Consider the following 19,272-nt stretch of genomic DNA (forward strand, 5'->3'; position numbering starts at 1 on the left):
GTCCTTTGAGCTCAGAAAGACAGGAGGCAGCCATGGGGGGCTGAGGGGTTAAAGGCAGCTGGTGATTTAATGTCTGAGTTAGACTTTAAGAAACAGTATGTTTCACATTGCAAGTAATTGTTTATTTTACACAGGACCATCAGAATCAACAATAGGGTGCCAGAGTGCATCTTCACTAATCTATCCCATAACAATACGGAAGTACAATTTTCAAAGACACATATATCTGGTAACCACTTTTGTCCCTGTTACTTAATTAGCAATTAGAAATGCTTTGGGACACACATACACATGCACACATTAAAAAAAAAGGCAATACAAATTCTTTTGTTGCTGTCAGAAATAGTAAGTACCAGGTAGCACATCATCGTTTCCTGGTCCCACTGTTGCCACTGGCAGATTTATTGAAACTTCTGCTCATTTGTGGGAAGTGCACAGTTGGCGTTCTTTCAGTGGGGCCATATAGCCCTAAATTCCTGGCTGTAGCTGACTTTCGAAGAGGCTTGACGCTGGGAAAAGGATTGAAGACTTGTGGCTTTGGGTTCCCAGGCTGGGGAGATTTAGCCAGGTTTCCACTGTCTCTGGATGAAGTGGAAGACTCTGATAAGCGTGGCTGGCTGGACTGATGGGATGTTGACTCCACATCGGTTTGGGCATCTGAGGTGAGTTCCAGTGCTTCCAGTTTTAGCTGAACCACGGACATGTTTGTACTGCTGTCCATAGCGACTGGCTCAGATGACTGCTGGTCAGCCTTCCGAGTAGTCCTGTCATCCAAACCACCTCCTTCTCTTTCTCCAAAGTCAGAAGGTTTGGAAGCCTCCTCCTTTGCACCAGGACTACTTGATTTACAGCTCTCACTCTGCTCATCTATCAGTCCTATGGTATCCCCATAGCCCAGCTGGCCTTTGGCCCTAGCAATGTTCTTCCGGTGAACTCGTATATGAGTGCGCCACGGAGAGTTCAGCTTTGTTTTAAGATCTTCTTGAGGAATGGGAGACATCTTCCCCGTAGCATGGCTTGGGATGTGAATAACAGCATTTTTGAGAGACCTGTTATTCAATTTCATCTTCTTTCCTAAAAGGAGGTGGTTTATCACTGGGGAATGGTTTACCTGAGAAGGGAGGAGGCTGGTAACTGGCCCCTTGTCTGAAAGAAAGCATTTAACAGAAACACAGTATTATTAAAGAACCAAACAAATTAATGTTCAAAGGATCCACCACCAAATTTGATACTTTTCTTGAGGTATAGCAAAGGTTTGTAGGCCTGAATGTATTTTAAAAAAAAACAATCCAAACTTAAAAATCATCACTGAATTTTACTTATGTCTTAAGAGTTGAACACAAAGCTGCACCTTCTATGTAAGGATTTTCTGTCCTCCCTCACTGCTTTCCACCTATGGATAAGTCCTGAGCCAGGAGTACCATGAAAATAAATAATTAAAAAAAATAGCTTCTTGATTTTTGGAATTGCCCTAAAACTGATAGTTTAACATTAATATTGGCTTCTGATCTTTCCCTTCTCCTTCATTTCTCTTCCAACAGCAAGAGGCAATTCAGTCTCCATATGAGGTCAGTCACACAAGCCACTCCATGAGGCTTGTGCGACTGGAAAATGGAAAACAAATTAAAGTACTTTTGATGGATAAACCACATCTTATGAAGCCAGAGGAGTAGACTCAGATTTACTGATTAGATGGCAGTTTGATTAAATGACAAACCCAGCCCTGCATCATGATTAGTAAGATTAGAAAGATTTGTCTTTGGAAGGTAGGGGTTGGCATCCTTGGGAATCAACATTTCACTGTTTGCACTGTTTCTGCTGGCTACAGCCTTTGTTCATTGCAAATACTTCACTAATATTTTTTTTTTAATTCTTTCTAAATCATGTAAACAAAAAATTGCAGCTCCATGTATTCCAACACTCATGCTAGCACAAGTTTAGACAATCTAGAAGAGAAATAAAAATTCTCCACAGCAACCCACTTGCATGGTTCAATGCTGACTTAGAAAGACGACACCTAAGTGGGAGGAATGAGCGGGGTGGACTGTGTTCAGCTTGTATACCCAGTAAAACCTTCAGCTGTGCATTTTATGCCAACCCCTGTACCACTGGGTCTCATAACTGGGGAGACAGACTCCGTAACATGGATTGCTAAATAAGGGACTGATGTCCAGCTCAGTCCTCACAACAGTACCATTGTGGCTAGGGAAACTGCCAGCCACAATGGAACATCTAAGCCGGTTCCTTCAGTTGCGTAATTTGCCATGCCCAGCTGAATTCAAAGAAGTTTAGATAACACAGACCAGCTAGGAATCTACCTGCTACATGATTTGAAGCATCCTCATCTCTGCATTCACTTTTTCCAGTGCATCAGTATGTCAATTCCAAGAATGCCAAAGATTTAAAGTTTTTAATGAGGGAGATCAACACAATGCACCCAGATAGCAAAGCTACTTTTAAATACCATTGTTTACTTGGTCCCTGGGACCCAAGAAAACCCCAAGGTCATCATCTTCAGATCCTGACAAAAGAAGAAAAAATATCACTTTCTCGTTTTCTGTCTGCATGAAGTGGTACCCACTTTATGACTAATGTTATATATTCCGCCAATCTTTCTTGTTTTGTCTGTTTGGTTGCATGTAAAAGAACATCATTTGCCTAGCCTCCTCTGATGAAGTTAGTTTGTAATAAATCAGGAAATGAAGCATGTTTTGATGTGTTACCTGCTCTGATATACACATGGTGAACCTGCTGTTGCTGCTTCTTCTTTATCCTGGAATATTGCTTTTTCAGTGCATTAATATCAGTGGTCATACGCTCCATCATCATGCTGTTAAAAGCAGTGTGATAGTCACTTCTGCAAGAGTCTATTGCTCCTGGACTTAATTCTGCAATGTTACTGGAACCAAGACTTTGTTCTTCATTCTGATCTGTAGAAGGAGAGAATAAAGTGGAGGTGAGGAATAAATTAGTGTACTCAAAAGTTCTGCGGATTATTTCCAAAGGAAGCCTGTGTCTGATTCCTATCATCTTACTTAACTGTAGTCTTTAATTAAAAATTTATTATAATATGTATATTTAACTAAGCTGTGCTATTTAAAATAAGAAGTATTGTAAATAGTACTACTGCTTAAGAATAGCAAGGGTTTGAGGGGAGGTTAAAGAGTACAAAAGTCAATTAACATGGCAATGCAAAGTTCTAAGAAGAGTTCTTCAAGTGTTCAAAAGTACATCAAGCCACCACCAAAGTAATTCAATAACAGATTATTAAAGATACTCTGTTGTCATAGAGGCCAACAGAGCAAGTTACAAAATACATTACAGTCAAGCAGGCATGAGATTAAACAACCAACCTTAAGCTACCAGCAAGAAGCATCAAGAAACAGAACACCACAGGGAGAAAGCTGCTAGTAGCAACAAAAGGGTTAGGCACAGAGCAGCTGAGGATCAGACAACTTGAGAGTGTCTCTGATCAACAGCTGCAGAGCAACAGCAGCAGGGCAATTTATTTTCACAGCTGTTTCTGATGCACCACCAACCTGGCACTCCAGGGTCAGGAGGATAATTCTTTTTCAAGGAATGTTTATTTGTCTTTGGCTTAGTTTGCAACAGCAGTTTGATGTTCTGACTAAGTGCTAGTTTGAAGCAGCAGGTAGAGAGTCCCTCAGGAAGGGAAAAACAAAACACCACAGCAATTGAGAGGAAAATTGCAGCTTACAGGTCTCAGCAAAACCAAGACACAAGAATGATGAAGTGTAACAGCAACTGCTACATCAGTTTGGGGTTGTTTTGAGGGTGAAGGTGGAGGTCAGTTGGGGATAATTAAAAATGGCCTCTCCTAGAATATTGTGAAATTACTGTTGATCCAGTACCATTTCATAAAGGCTGCTGCAAGTTAACAAACGTTCTTTGCTTTTCTTGTATGGATCAGCATTTTATACTGCTTATAGAGAATTTGCACTGGTGGACATACAATTCTGTCAAGAAATTTACAGTGTGGAAGGATTTGAAAAATAGTGACATTTTGTCAGAACACCCCAAACCATACCAATTTTTTCTTAAATGTGAATATATCCAAAACATACAACAATCTGAAGGTTTGACCAAAAGGGCAGTGAAATCACCTGCAGAATTCACTCACTGCTGATAGGTTCCAGTATTTGCCATGCATATACTAATAAAGGTCGAGATCATTTATTAAAGGTACACCTTTCAGAAAATGCTGACTATCTAACAGCTGACTCAGAAATATGCATGGATTTAGGGTGGACTTTTTTTCTCATATGCTTCTTTTTTGTGTGTGGGCAACACTACGGGGTTGATTTGTTAACCATTACTGTAGCCAAATCCTTACCTCACACCATCATTTACTATACACCCACAGCCTTCCAACTCAGCTTTGACGACATCTTTATGGAATACAGAGCAAGTCATTTGGTACCTGCTGTAACCTCTATGTGCATAGAAAACACATTTTCCATAGCAGCTTTCACAGACAGAGCTGCAGACAATTTTTGCAAGGTCATAGAGATTTAACTATGTTTTCCAAAATTAAAAAAATCACTTTTACCTTTCACCTGTTTTTGGTATTTTTGGAGCTCTGGTGCCAAAAACCCACTTAATGGTCCAAGACAACCAATTGCATTAGCAACTGAGTCTTCATCATCTAAGTCATTCTCTTCATCACTGTCTCTGGTTCTGCCTAACCTTCTGTCAAAAGAGAACATAAGAGAAGTAAAAAAGATACATTCTTAAATGTGAACATTACAGAGCATTTTAATCTTTTTTAGACACATACAAGGCAGGATTCTACCTCCCCTTTCACCATCTGTGGAGGGTAACCAATAACCCTATATACCATATGCAGTGCATTCCAAACTTACCCTGAAAATGAAGTTGATTTTACTGCTGCAGGGAAAGGAGTAATATTGTATGTGTATTTCTCCCTTAATTCTGCCAGTTGTGGGAAAGGAAACTGAGCCATGGTGTAAACAGTCTAGGGGGGAAAAAAAAAGAAACTTTAAAAATTTTCGCTTTAATTAGCAGTCTCACAAAAGATTTTTCCATGAACAGACTTCCACAGTCTTGCAGGATTAAAGGCTGCACATTCTTGCACATTCACATGCTGTAAGAAAATGGTCTAGTTTTATGATTCAGTCAGTATTTCCTGTAAGAAAAATAAAGACTGACTCGCTAGAAAAATACACAGCTCAGTTAAAAAAAACCAAAAAGGAACTGATAACATGAGCTGTAGGATCCTTTTCAACTCCTACACTCACTTAGTAATTATTGTCAACCCCTCCCTGCCAGTACACCAGAAATGCTCCTCCAATTATTATTTCATTTACATGAATGCATCATTTAGGATTTGGGGATCTTTCCAGAAGACCTATGTTTTTGCTCAAGTATTCAACAAAGTATTAGCACTAGCAGAGACAGGAAGGGGCAGATCCTCATTGATGTGGACTGTTAGCTGATTCATTATTTTACCTGAGAAGCTCAAGAGCTCATGTGAAAGAAATCATGCCAACACAAAAATTATAGCTAAAGAGGAAGGATCCAACATTATCCTAGTTTTCTTCCCTCAGTTTCTAGTTTTGATTGCTGGTTGGTTTTGAGGGGAATGGTGAGGTTTGGTGGGGTAAAGGTAGCTGTTTTTCTAAAACAAGGTAATCAAAATACTAATAGATATTCTCAACTCAAAGAAGATACGTAGTTGCAGATGCATTTCCTTTCAGCATTACTTTTGCTGTAAGTCACCAGCCAACCTGGCATAAAGATGCATCATATTCATTGCAATATCACAGCTGATTTGTTCCTACCTACTTTAGTTGCCTTTTTTTCCCCTGCTTTTGTTCACTACTCAGAACTTTCAAATAACTGCCAAATAATTCATTGGGAGCCTCAATGTCAGAAGAAAAAAAAACAAAACCAAAAATATAATTTCCCGTTTCTCTGAAAATTTCCACACCCTGAAAATTAAGTATCTTTTGAAAGACAGCAACATAAAATTTTCTCATTAGCTGTGACAGTAAATCTTCACTTACATATTTTTTTCCTGTGCTATTAAGTCAGAGACATTTTCATCCGAAGGCAAATGACCTCAATTAAGATGAAAGGAAATTCTGAACAGTTTCTACATAATCCATTCTTGAACTATGTCTTGTCTATGCTAAATACACTAAGGAAAATTGCAAACGTGAATTCAGTATTAGACATTTCCTGACATAAGGAGGAAAAATGTTGCCCTAATGGCACTGATGTAAGCACTGAGGAGCAGGAAGGACACTCCTGTCTGAATCAGAGACAGGGCAATAGTGCACCTCAACAGGCTTCTGTGTGAGAACACTTTTACAGTTCGAGCCATGCACAGACTAAGGAAGATGCCTCCAAAAATACAGAGCATGAACTGAAGTTTTGCCACTCCATTAAACTACAATGCTACTGTGAAAGAAAAATATTCTCTAGGGCCTGAACAGTGATTTCCTATCAGTCTAGCAGACAAAGGAATTTTATGATCTGGAGAAAGACCCACTTCCAGCCCAACATGTCTACCTGCTGGTTTGATCTCCACCATACCCTCCTGCTAGGGTTTTTTTTTCATATGTTTCAACTCTCTCTGGAGGTTTGTCTGGAATTTATTTCTACTCTTTATGTCAATGTCCTTCTCAGGTAACCTGTTCCATATGCTAGTTACCCTTTAAGTGAAACAGTCGGCTCCGAGTCCTCCATTTACTCCTTGCACCTACTGTTTCAGATTACGCTTTTAGCTTTTGCCTGTCTCCAATCTGTGTCTCTTCCACATTTTCTACAATTTCTTTCATTTAGCATACATATTTTTAGCTTAATTATTGTTATCAGGCTATAACTGTAGGCCTCACTTACCACCTGGCTAAGAGATCCACAAAATAAATTTTATGCCAGTGCAAGTTCCGCTGAAAATTTTAAAAAAATATTGTGAACTAACACCTGTGATATCCTCCCAGCAACACTTCAGAGTCAAAGCACTCTTTTCCTAGTTTTTACACTGCTTTGGATGCCATTTGGTTAATTCTGGGGAACTGTCCCAGAGGGAAATAGCCTACACACACAAAGCACAATGCAGCCAAACTTAGCATCTTATTTATGGCCATAAGGGACAGATCCTGGGAACAAGAAAAGAGACAAGGAAAAAAAACCCTCTACTCTCACCTTAAATCATCTGACGATCCTTTGCCTTACCCTAAAAAAACAAAACCATCTACACCCTCAGTGGAACACCATATGGAAGGTGATAGGCTGTGGCTTCCAAACAGGGTAAGCCATTTTGCAGACAACTTACCAAACACACTTATCTCAATAGCTGCTCCTCACTGCTTTAAGGCTCTTCTTTCTTTTCACTTTGACTAAGAACACAAAACAAAAAGCAAAAGCAAAACAAACCCAAAAGAAAACAGACAAAGTACTACCCAAGTAGAAAGCTAACAGCGAATACCATTAAATCAGGGTAACTGCCTAGGGAGATAGTCCAAAATGCTAGAGTACCTCAGAAAGATTACTCCCTGTTCCCCTCCATTCCAGTAAATACAAAGAGATGCCTCTCCTCCAGTTCTCATCTCCTCTGTGCTGCAATGTTTCTGGGTGTACAAACTGAATTAGTTCAGCTGCTTATAAAAATGCTCGCTTTCTGAGAAGGCATAAAAGCACAGACTCAGTCTAGCACACTCTGTTTAGAATATCTGCAGACACCTGGTGTACAGCCTTCTGTCTCCATATTGGAACCAATACATACCCAGTCTAGAATCTGATGTGTACAGCACTCACCCTTTATTCACCCAAACTGTTCAATCTGAAAAAAGAGGAAACTGTAGGCTGGCTTGCTCCTCCAATGCCTCCATGCTCTCTTTAGTAAAACATAAAAAACTCTTGCCACACAAGGACCAAATCTGCAAAAAGCTTTAAGGCTTCCATCCTAACTGTAGGTACTGTCTGCATGGGAGGGATAAAACTGCAGCAACTGTACACGCTGGTGGAGAGAATGAGGACATGAGCCCCTGTTCTATTTTAGACATCTGCTCTGTCAACACTTCCCTTGAAGGATCAGTTGTACCTCCCTCCTCCAACTCCCGAAAGAAACAAGGCTCTTTGAGCACAATTTGTTTTCCAGTGGTTGAGAAGTGTCTGTTACTCTGGCTTAAGTGAGCCTGGACAATTAGTTTAGATGTAAATATAAGTGTTATGCAAGTCTAAAGAGAAGTGAGATGATTGCCGCCAGCAAACTCTACTGAAATGTGTAGGGAAGGCAGAGTTGGATATTACTCCTTTCCCACAGTAGAATACTAATCCTTGGGCCATCTTGTAAAAAGTATTAGATGTAAATTCATCATTCTGATTTTTATTAGGGGAAAAGAAAGAAAAATTGAAAACAAAGCATCTCTGGATGGCTCCTCTGAAAAAGCTTAAAGCAATTTAAAAACCAGTATGTTCAAGCAGCCTGGACCTTTTCATTAATGCAATGGTTCATATTTCTTAATTTTTTTCTCCAATCAGATACATGGTAGCATTTATATGCTCTCTTGTACTCTTGTAGTGCTTTATTCTTTCCACTTAGGAAAAGTGGACTCTTTACTTAGGGTAAAGAGGGCCTAGAGTAAAGAACTCAGAGATGGCTACACTGCCAGTGCCTGCCTTTGACTTGAAGAATGCTACGCAAACTATATTGTGGTTTCTTCAACTGAGAGGACACACATAAACCAGATCCACTGCTCCTCCATACACAGTATTAAACCTGTCACATTCTCCATATCAATGGCAATGCCATCCTACCTTAACACTCCTGTCAGTGCAACCAAATACCCACTTAAACTATGAACACACATATGTATTGTGCCAAATACTCATTTTATGTGGAAGCACAAAAAAGATTGCTAATTTGCTAGTATTTTAATTGCAACAGTTAAAAAACAAAAATATCCTTCCATCCCTCCAACCAGTAAGTTACCCATGCCTTATCTTCTATTACAGTAGCAAAGAAAGAAATCAACAGTCATGAAAGACCACCTCAGCTTTCCCAAAATTATTCTTATTCACAAATGCCACATCTTGATTTTGTACCACACTGGAGACCAGGAACTGAAACATAATGAGATGTTAGCTTGTGCTGCCCTCCTTACACATCCTCAGTATGTGAACTGTCTTTTGAGGAACTTTAACACATTTTTAAAAAGCATGTGAGTACCTTTGACCAGCTGCATTTCCATTTTTGAAGCAAAACAAAGCCACAACACTCACTCCTCCCATTCCTAGAGCTTCCTCATCAGACAAAATAACAATGGCCAAAATAATAAAACTGAAAACAATCCTTTACTTCAGGGCACTACTTAACCAGACTAGCTAAGTGTATTTTGACACTTCCAACAATAGGTAATAGAAGTCAACTATTCTATTACCTGCTAACAACTGTTATTAAACTTGTGTAGCTTTATAGACTGACTTTTTTCCTTCCCCTAAGACAGGTACAAAGTTTCAGGCGAATTATGTTCTCTGTACTTCCACCCATTTAATCTCTATGCTCTAACTCATCACAAGGAAAGTTCCAGAACTGTAGCACGAAGTCCTTATAAAACAGCTAAGTAGACAACACCTTAAAAATATCACAAGAATAAGTGTAACTGTAAACAAATAAATTGTATATGTGATACTAAAGGCCCTTTCCTTTCCCAGAACAATGTGGGTCTTTGTTCTCATATGCTTTAAAAACTCAAGGACTGCAATTATGTACAAATGTCTTTGTTTACAGTACACTACTGATTGTTCATGGGTTTTTTTTTTTAAACCAGAAAGAACTTTTTATACACTTCTCACTTCATAAACTCTTATTTCCCACAGTGTCTGCAGGATGAAAAGGACACAGTGTAATAAACAACTGACCAAAACATAAAAATAAGGAAAAAGAATACCCTAAAAATGGTGACTACTAAAAGATTCTACATCTTACTTGTGTAAATCCAATTGGGCATAATATCACAAAACACTTTCAACTGTCAACATAGAATCAATTTTTATTAAATGAAGCCGAGTGGTTCTCCATATTGCATATATAAAATAAGATTCTAGCTCTAACTGCAGATCATCTACTTGTTTCATTGACATGCCAGCTCAATCCAGTTATCTGAAACTTTTATTCTTGGGAGAATTTAGGTTTCTGCAGTATCTGAACAAAAATATAATTTGTTAGAAATCAACACAGAAAACACAAAAAATAATTACATCAAAATTACTCACCTGCATAAGTTCATTGCTGTCAATCAGACTGTCTTCAAGCATCTCCTGGGTCAGCTTGCCCATAGTACTGTAAAACTCATCTGCAGTTTCACAACACTCAATTTGCCTACATCAAAATACATGCTGGTTTTTATTTTACTTTTACATATGATTCTACGCATTCAAAACAAAACAGATTTTAATGTCATCATAAAATATGCATTTCCATTAGACAGCTTAACTTTTATTTGCAATTCTGTCTAGACTTCCAAGTAAAACAGTGCACACAACGTTGGAAAAGGTGCAGCAGTAAAAAGATGCACTAAGTACAGCTTACTGTCCTGACTCCTCATGATAACAGATTCATGTATCTCCAGACAGGCTATTCCCTCTGGCCCTTTCACTTCTACAGCACAAGAGTCAATAAACCTTCCCTCCTACTAGCACAAGGGAGTTCTTTCATCAGCTCAAAAAGGGAGCATAAAGATTTCTTAACTGCCTTATCACCCATTCTTCACCATGCACCAAATGGCCAAATTCACTGGCTGACCTTTCTTTTTGTCAGACAGGAAAATACTCACTGGCCAGAAACCATTCCTGTGGAATAAATTAAGTATAGGTGCATTCATATATGTCATTGTGTTAAAAAATAATTAACATAATGAAGAATGAAGGAAAATTCACTCATCATATTTGTGAATGCTACTTCTAAATTAGAGATGGGAACTGTTTTGGTTTTGGTTGTTTGTTTGCTTTGGTAGTACGCTTTTGCTTGTCTTGTTTTGGGGAGTGAGGTCCAATTGAATATTTTTTCCACACTTTTCTTTAAATTTCTAAAAACACAGAATCATTCTAAACACACAGAGTATCACCTAGAGGAAGAGAAATATGAGTAAAATGCTTTTGTGAGTTGATGCTCTACAAACATTAGGGTCAGCTGCTAAACACCTCTCCTGTCAAGTGAAAAATTTGTTTTACTTATACCCCAAGGAAATGCATCAATGGCTACATATTGTAGCCTCTCCTCTAAAACACAGATGCTGGAATGATGAAAAAAAACCACTGCCTTTTTTCTTAAGCAATAGAAGAAGCAGCTTCCCTTGATCTTTAGCATCTGTACCTAACAACCTCTGAACTATGAAACTCCTACTGAAATCTTAACATGGCTTGTTTAAAACGATAACATCGCTTAAAAAATTTAAAAATTAGTAGAAACAATGGGTACGTAGCCAATTATCACCAACTTACGGCTCACCTGCCCTGATGCCTTCAGTCTCTCATGACCCCCACATACTGCTTTCTCCACTGCACCTATGATTAACTTCCCCGTTCCTTCAGTCTCCCTCAAAACAGAAGTATGATTGAGCCACCCACATTTTAAAAATGCACTTCTCACCCTATTTTCATTTCGAGAATTACTCTTGAGAAGTGTGAAGATCATGAGACTATGAACACTATTTCAGGCCCCACTTCTTTAAATGTCCCCTGTTCTAGTTCTAATGGTAGACAAAGAGAAATAAAAATATCACAATCTTCTCCCAGCAAAAACAGTGCCCAACCTTTTACCAGACCTTCTCCCATTCCCCACAAACAACAGTTACAAGATGTGCAGTGTGATCAGCTTATTCTCTTGGAGACATTCTTATTTATTTCTTGATTCTGTTCCTTTCAAGTTTTAAAAACACGTTTAATTTTTAAGCTTTACGGTAAAATCTTCAAAGTCGTAACTTCCTTTTTTATCATGTTATGAGCACTAATATTCACAATTACAGCTTTTAAGTGCACAGAGATCCACTGGAAGGACGTTTTATTGAAAACACTACGTGACTACATAGAGATTAATCCTAATACAAATGATTCATGCAAGTTTCATTCATGAACTGACTATAAAAAAAAGCTCTCAGGAAATTATTATTCTAATTATTATTCTTCAGATTAAAAATTAAATGTACTAAACAAAGCCTCTTACAATGCTACCGGCCTGCAGTGCTAATTTATTCAGAAAGAAAAAAGGAAATGAAACCTCCAAGGACAGAACTGAACATAAATCCCAGTGGTTCAGTTTCAGAGCAAAAACTGAAGATGAGCTTTAACAGGCATCACAAGAAAAAAATCGATGCAGCTGCTGATGCCAGCTAAAAAATGTTTCCAGCTGAACTAACATCTGCTTGACCTGTCACAGCTCACAGCTCCCACCGAAGCCAATGACAAAATTCATTTCTCTGGGAGCACTGTAAACTCTTTGGAATGCAAATATTTGCTTTGACAACAGAGGAGTTTAAAGAACTAGCCATCTCCTGTGTTCTGGCCATGTGGTGAGTTTCCAAGGCCATAAAGGACTACAACAGAAAGTGAGCTTGAATGTGCTTAAAAGCAGAGAATTTCCAGAAAATTCATTTTCAGGCCTTAACAGAAAAGACTTGTGTACTACAAAGTCATTCTCTTAGTAACTGAACTCTTCTACTGGGCAAAGCCAATGGGCTCAAATCCTTAAGTCTCCTTAAGTGAAACCAAGGGAATTAACACCCCCAGTTTCAGGTACCCAACTAAATTAGCTGGTCATCCTGAAGTCTATGAGTGTGTCTTTACACAGGGTATTTACCAGTTCCTTCAGAGGTTTTTGTTCTGGAAAGTCCAACCCTTTAGCACAGCACGAAGACATTATACACAGACAACTCCAAAAAGTGGAGACAGTTTTCTGCAAAAAGGGTCAATTAATTATCATGCCCATTCTCACTTGATGGCAGAATCATGTGTTTTTAAGAAACCATAAAGGTCCTTTTTGCAGCTTTTTCAAAACATAATCATTCTCCTGAAAGATTGAATCTTGTTCAGAATTGAGAACATCTTCTTAAGGAAAACAAAAGTTAAACATGGCTCATACTGAAAACAAAAAACAGATAAAAATGACCACTTACTCTCCTAGCTTTGCCCAGATAGCCAAAGCTACTCTCAGGATAATTTCAGAGCCTTCAAAGAATACTGAATCCCAGATCTTCAGAACTGTATGGTTAGGCAGACAGGTGGCAAAGAGTGTCAGAAACCACTGCATTGTGAAGACATTTGTAAGTGGGGGTTCGTAGCCTCCTGAAGTTAAAAAAACAAACAAGCAAAAAACTTGAAGTAACTGCAATTTACTATCGTTTTACAAAGAGTATAAACTTCACACTAAAATCCACCAGACTTTCTAGCACCTCTGTTATTGTTCAAAACCTAGTTAGCCTGCAGCTGTCCAAAGATAAGCTGAGAAGAGCAATGTAAAAAATTACATAGTAACCTTCCATTCTGCTGCACTGCAAAAAACTAAGAAACAGCATTGGTTTTAGACTGTAAACCCTGGAATACACCAGCACATTTTCCCCTTATATAAGAAAGACTGCTTCTCCTTTCCCAAAGCAATATGAAATAAAAACTTCTATCAAAAAAAAGAAACAAAACAAACTCACCAACTTTCCCACAAAATGCTGCATTTCTTCACCAACTGATGGCGTAAATCTTTATCTACATGAAAGTGAAGGTGACTGTCTCTGTAAAGTCATATCTATTATTTCAATATCCTGATGTACTTGTTAAGTTTCAAACAAGATGTACTATTTCAGCCTGAAACTCTGAAGTTTGACTTTCTTGTTATGCTCAGAGAACACTTTGTGCATCCCAGTATCAACTGATGCACTGAAGGCCATGACCAGAGAGGCCAGCCTGTGAAAACACTTTCAAACAGCAAATATTTCCTTGATACCATTTCTTTTTTTTTTTATACAGTTTGGGCATAGCCACATGAAACATAGTAGCAGATCTTTTCTAAGACAGAACTCAGGGTGTGCTTAGCTTCCCAAAGGAAAAAGAAACCAAATCAACTAACAAAAGACCTCCTGCCCTCTGCAGAACATTCCCAGATAAAAGAGCTGTTAAATCTGGATGGAATGCTACGCCAGAAAAAAAAAATTCACAGTGCAAAGCCAGTTCTCAGTAGCAATGCAAGATGTACTTCTGAGTTTTGCACCTGCATATTGGTAAGGATCCAGGTGAAGAAATACTAACCTGCTCCCACTTGCTCTCACATTGTAACTCTTCCCAGAATAACTGTATGAGCCAGCAACTACACAGACCAGTAGGAGGACAGCTATCTTGAGCTCAGGCAAGCAACTACCTTTCCAAGGTTGCCCTTGTACTAAGCTATATGTTAGTGTTGTCACTCCATGCTTTGTATATTCCTGTCAACACAATTCTGTTTGCAGCTAGTGGTGGGACCAAATTATTTCCCTTTGTTTTTTCCTGGAAGTACCACCTATTTATGTTAAGGTTATCAATAATGGAAACGATCATATTTCATCTTAACAATTTAAAATACATAATCTAAGCAATAAACTCATGTAAACACTGAAAATATTGTATTTTTAAACCAGTGCTCAGACAAAACAACGAGACAGGGTATAATAGCATTTTCTGTTGAATGTACCTCCACTTTCTCTGTTAGCAGTTCTTTGCAGGGTGTCTAAGTGCTGGGACAGTTCAGGAAGTTTCATTCGTAAAAGATCTCGGAAAACAGCCATATCCACAGAGAGAGCACGGAGATTATTGACAAAGTAGCTATCAGGAAGCACCTTATCGATTAGGTAAATCATGATCTGTGGGAAAAATGAAAGACCATCATGTAGGACTTACAGAGCAGTTACTTTCTAGAAATAACAGAAAAATAAAATTTCTCTGTTCACATATGAATTACTTGGAGCCAGTGGTAACACATGCTTCTGGCAGCTCCACTTAAATGGGGAGAAAATATTACCACTTTGAGCATCCTCAAGTACCCTAGGTATCCAGTATTCAGGATGCAAAGACCTCTTGAAACTGTCCAGAATTTATGAACCATGGAATTACTGAAATCAGTGACTGAAATCAATGTCACAGTAAGCTATGCCCAAGCTGCCAGCATTACCCACACCAAAAGCAATTTTGACACTTCTGATGTTGGAATTGTTTATGAGATTCTCCACTGCTGGCGAGTCTCACTATCCCTTCTCTGGTTAATGCCACAACTGATCTTGCAAATCCCCTATTTTTCCTCTCCAAAATGCAAGGTCCTGTTCTTTAAAAAGAGATTCTCCATGCATTTTACTGTGATGTGTTACTGTGTGCTGCACTCCATCTTGTCACTTTAAAAGGTGCTAAATTAAGCAGCATGAGACATTTTAAGCAGACATCTATTTCAAGTGAGGTAGCTAAACTACATGGATGGTAATGGATTACTGTCAAACTTTTGAGAATGAACAAATGCAACAAAAAATATGCAAAAGTTGACGTTTACCATCAGCCTAACAGAAGACACTGACCTTCACTTCAGGATCTTCTATGAACTCTTTGGCCACTCTACTAACCACACCCAGAGAGCCAGCACGCAGTCATCCCATCTGCTTCAAGTCTCCCTTTCTCTCATGTGAGCATCCCTACCATGTTTCATACAGACCTTAATTCTCGAGAGAAGCATTGCACCTTCATATACAGGAGACAAGCCCCCTTCCAATCCCTCTCTTTTCATAAGATGCCTACAAAAACAGCTTCTCAGACACAGGACGACCAAGAGCACCACTTGATATAGTCTTAATGCTTCCTTGTCTTTCCCAGCTGCTTGTGACCACATACTGCCACTTGTCCTTGCAAGATTTCTTCAGGTAATAGCAGTCTTACGTTCCATGTTTTAAAGCATGTGGATCAGTAGTCAACACAGGCAAATTGACAGTTTCTACATGACAGCCTTGTATTTTGTCAGATGCATTACCTAACCTTTGCTGAATAGTGGGTCACTTCACTGTCTTGTAAAAATATGCTTTATTTTGTTCAGATATATTTCAACCAATGGAAGAGTAATTTAATATAACAACATTAATTTACAACTATGTTATTTGCGTTTTCATTAATTTCTTATGATATATATTACTTCACTGATCTCAAATATATGAGAGCACAGAGGAGAACAGAAGTCTTTTTCAACACTGAAGTTCATTCTGTTTCAACAAGATGTGAATTGCTTTGAGAAGACCTTTTTTTAAAAAGCACTTCCTATATTTACCAGTTTGCAATAGATACTTTCTTTGTAACACATCTCTACATATTTATTTTTATTATTTGACTCTGTAGCTTATCTACACAATAACAGGCAAGAGAAAAAATTTGAATTTTGGTATCTATGAGACTTTTATGCATACTTTGACAGCTTCTACACATGCAAGCTGGGATTTTCTTGCTTACCATAATTTCTGTAGGCTAACTTTGAGACAACTCCAGGGATTTAACTTAATGCCTACGTTAACTAGTGAACACTCAAGTATCACTGGCTGGGCATTCCCTGAAGCCACCATGTTGGGTCCTGTGCTGTTAAAGCCCCTTGGCATCAGTAATACCTGCTGTTTCCTGGCCTCTGGGAGATACTTCCCAGACACAGAGCTTTTATTTATAATGTCCTTCCCAGAAACGAGACCTGACCGACAAAACCTGAGAATGCCCTTGCTCCCTTAACTCCCAGACTCTACAATAACCAAAGCACAGCTACCCCATAGCTACAATCCTGAGGGCACCTTTACAGCCCTCTGTAGCTGTTCTGAAGTCACTCACTGCTTGCTTTAGGTGGCAGTGACTACAACAAAACCTAATGCTAATACCCAATTCTTATTTCCTCCGGCACACCCTGTTCCTTTTCTTGTCCTTCCCCTCTTCCCTCTCTCTTCTGGGGAAATTCCTGAAGAAAATTCCTGCAAAGCCCACACACAAAGCTTGGAAAAGAAATTACTTTATTTTCCATTCTTATTTTTGCCAGGTAAGACCAGTTTTGGTGCAAACAGCCTTCAGTGCTTTACCTCCCAGGGGCAGTCTGGCTCCATTCCATTGTCTCCTCCACACAAGGAGCCTGACACAACTCACAGTAACAGACAACACATAAGGACACACACAGTTCTTATCGTCACCTTGGACTTCATAAACCTTGGGCAACTGTATTTCCTATGCTACCATAATGTGTTTAGGGAGCTTCTGGACAGTATAAGATAACAATAAAATGTGATAAATTACAGTTAAAAATATTGAGGAAATCTTAAGCAAGAACTACTGAAAGAAAATTCTACTTTCTGATACAAATTCAGTATATTATGGTATTTTCTTCCTATTACAGGCAGCTGTCTAGAATGAAGAAGTAGCTGGACTCTACTGCCACAAGCTTTGTATTTTAGGAGCTCTGAGTGAATTTAAACATTTACCATATTTAAATCATTGTCTAAGGCAAAACAAACAGCTCAGTATCTCAAGAGTCACAGTCATCTTTTATTAATTTGACCCCAACTCACACATATGAGCAAGTTTGTTTAAGGAACTTTGCCCATGATCTTGCCAAACCTTAAACCATGTCCTGTAGTAAATAGTATTTCCATTTTCTAACATACTATAAAGTTCATTAAGCTTTCTTTTAATTACAATAAAAACTGTCTAAGAAAAAAAAAACACTGTTAAGACTAACGTAACCCAGAAATTAGCTTCAAAGTGACTTACTTTCATTTTGAATATTTAATGTTTTCCTAGGATTTGCTTTGAAATGTAGCTGATTTATAAACTGCCTCACATGGAACCGCCACATAAGATGTTGATAATAAAATTTTAAGATTTCAGCTACCTATGGTGTTTGCAAGCAGATTTGGGATTATGGCATAAGATATTCTACAGTTAGTAGCAGTGGTCCCATTTATTTTTTTATGGCCAAGACCTCATTTGTTTCTGTTTGAAAAAAAATTTAACAGTGGTATAATTCAAACTATTCATTTTTGCTCAGACAGGATAACAAAATAAAAAATCCACAGATATAAATTAGCTAACTCTTTTGAGTCCTGCTCTTTTACACTGTCTCCAGAATTCACACATTGGTTTATTCTAAAGTTCACTAACTAAAAGCAATCTTCACCATTGAAAAAAAAAAAAATTTACTCACTTTCAGGGCATCCCCTTCGTTGCCATCCATTACTTCCAGAATAAGTGCAGCTAGTATGTTAAATCCTTGACAATAGCCAACAGATTTATTCCACCTGGCATATGCCAGCAAAACACGTTTTAATACCACTCGATCTTGCTCTGCCTCCTGGCCACAGTAAGAACTGCAGCCAGTTCGGTGAAGGTCCTTTAAAGGAAAAAGAAATTAAAACAAAAATAAAAATGACAAGAAGAGAAATGATGTGTATTTTCCTTCCCCCGTTAGTTCTCTTGCCTGTCCCAGTTTTCCTTCCACCTCCACCCTCCCAGTACATACTCCCAAAGTTGATGACAACATTTCTTTTTTAATCTGTTAAACCTTTAGCTCCCACAAGAGAAATAGTTTCAGCAAGCTCTCAAGTAAACAAGTCCCCTAAAAGATGTTCATAATACATTGCCACAGAAGATATTAAAAGATCTCTGGGTTTCAAAGAGGCAAGACATAACAGCTGCTTAATTGAACAAAAAAGAGCAACTGTTTTTTTCAAAGTATAAAAGAACTACTAGACAACTGAATTTTCAAACCATAAAAACCAGAAACCGTATCCTTGAAATTTAAGTGATTTACTAGTGAAAGGCAAATTTGCAAAATGGCTGACTGCTTTAAATATTAAACATTAATCAGCTGAGAAATACAAATAGGCAAATGTGTTTCACTCCTGTAAAACAACTCCTGTAAAAAATGCTCATTTGCTATATTTTAAAACATACTTTTTACTCCCAGAAAACATTTGTGTTTATTTACAGGGAAGTAAAAAACCCACTTATGCTCCTTTGTCTTCATTAAACTCCAGTACTTTTTCAAAATTAAAAAAAAAGAGTAAAAATGAAGAAAAAAAAATCAGAAATAGCAAATTTTTTCCCAGCTAACACTAACCAGATTAGTGCAAAAGAACCAAAGCAGCCAAAAAAGAAAAATTTTGGCAGGCCAAAATTGGGAATGAAGATGTAATTTTTGCCAAAGCAGTTGCAGACATGAAAATAAATCCAAATTAAAATGTCAACTTTTCATTAAAAATTTTT

At 38.2% G+C, this 19,272-nt stretch overlaps 1 protein-coding gene across 1 annotated transcript in view; it reads right to left on the reverse strand.

The window, feature by feature from the left end:
- Positions 1-283: 283 nt before the first annotated feature.
- The window catches only part of TBC1D30 (TBC1 domain family member 30), a gene marked incomplete at its 5' end in the record, with an annotated part of 28,385 nt that continues 9,396 nt past the window's right edge, over positions 284-19,272 (reverse strand). The window contains 8 exons of the mRNA XM_082279756.1: positions 284-1,146; positions 2,724-2,930; positions 4,571-4,710; positions 4,884-4,996; positions 10,264-10,369; positions 13,161-13,329; positions 14,702-14,870; positions 18,212-18,397. Of these exons, the coding sequence (XP_082135882.1) occupies positions 365-1,146; positions 2,724-2,930; positions 4,571-4,710; positions 4,884-4,996; positions 10,264-10,369; positions 13,161-13,329; positions 14,702-14,870; positions 18,212-18,397 (1,872 nt within the window). The 3' untranslated portion in view covers positions 284-364. The remainder of the gene's footprint in view (positions 1,147-2,723; positions 2,931-4,570; positions 4,711-4,883; positions 4,997-10,263; positions 10,370-13,160; positions 13,330-14,701; positions 14,871-18,211; positions 18,398-19,272) is intronic.

Source organism: Coloeus monedula (genome assembly GCF_965178545.1).
Source record: "Coloeus monedula genome assembly, chromosome: 4".
NCBI lineage: Eukaryota > Metazoa > Chordata > Aves > Passeriformes > Corvidae > Coloeus > Coloeus monedula.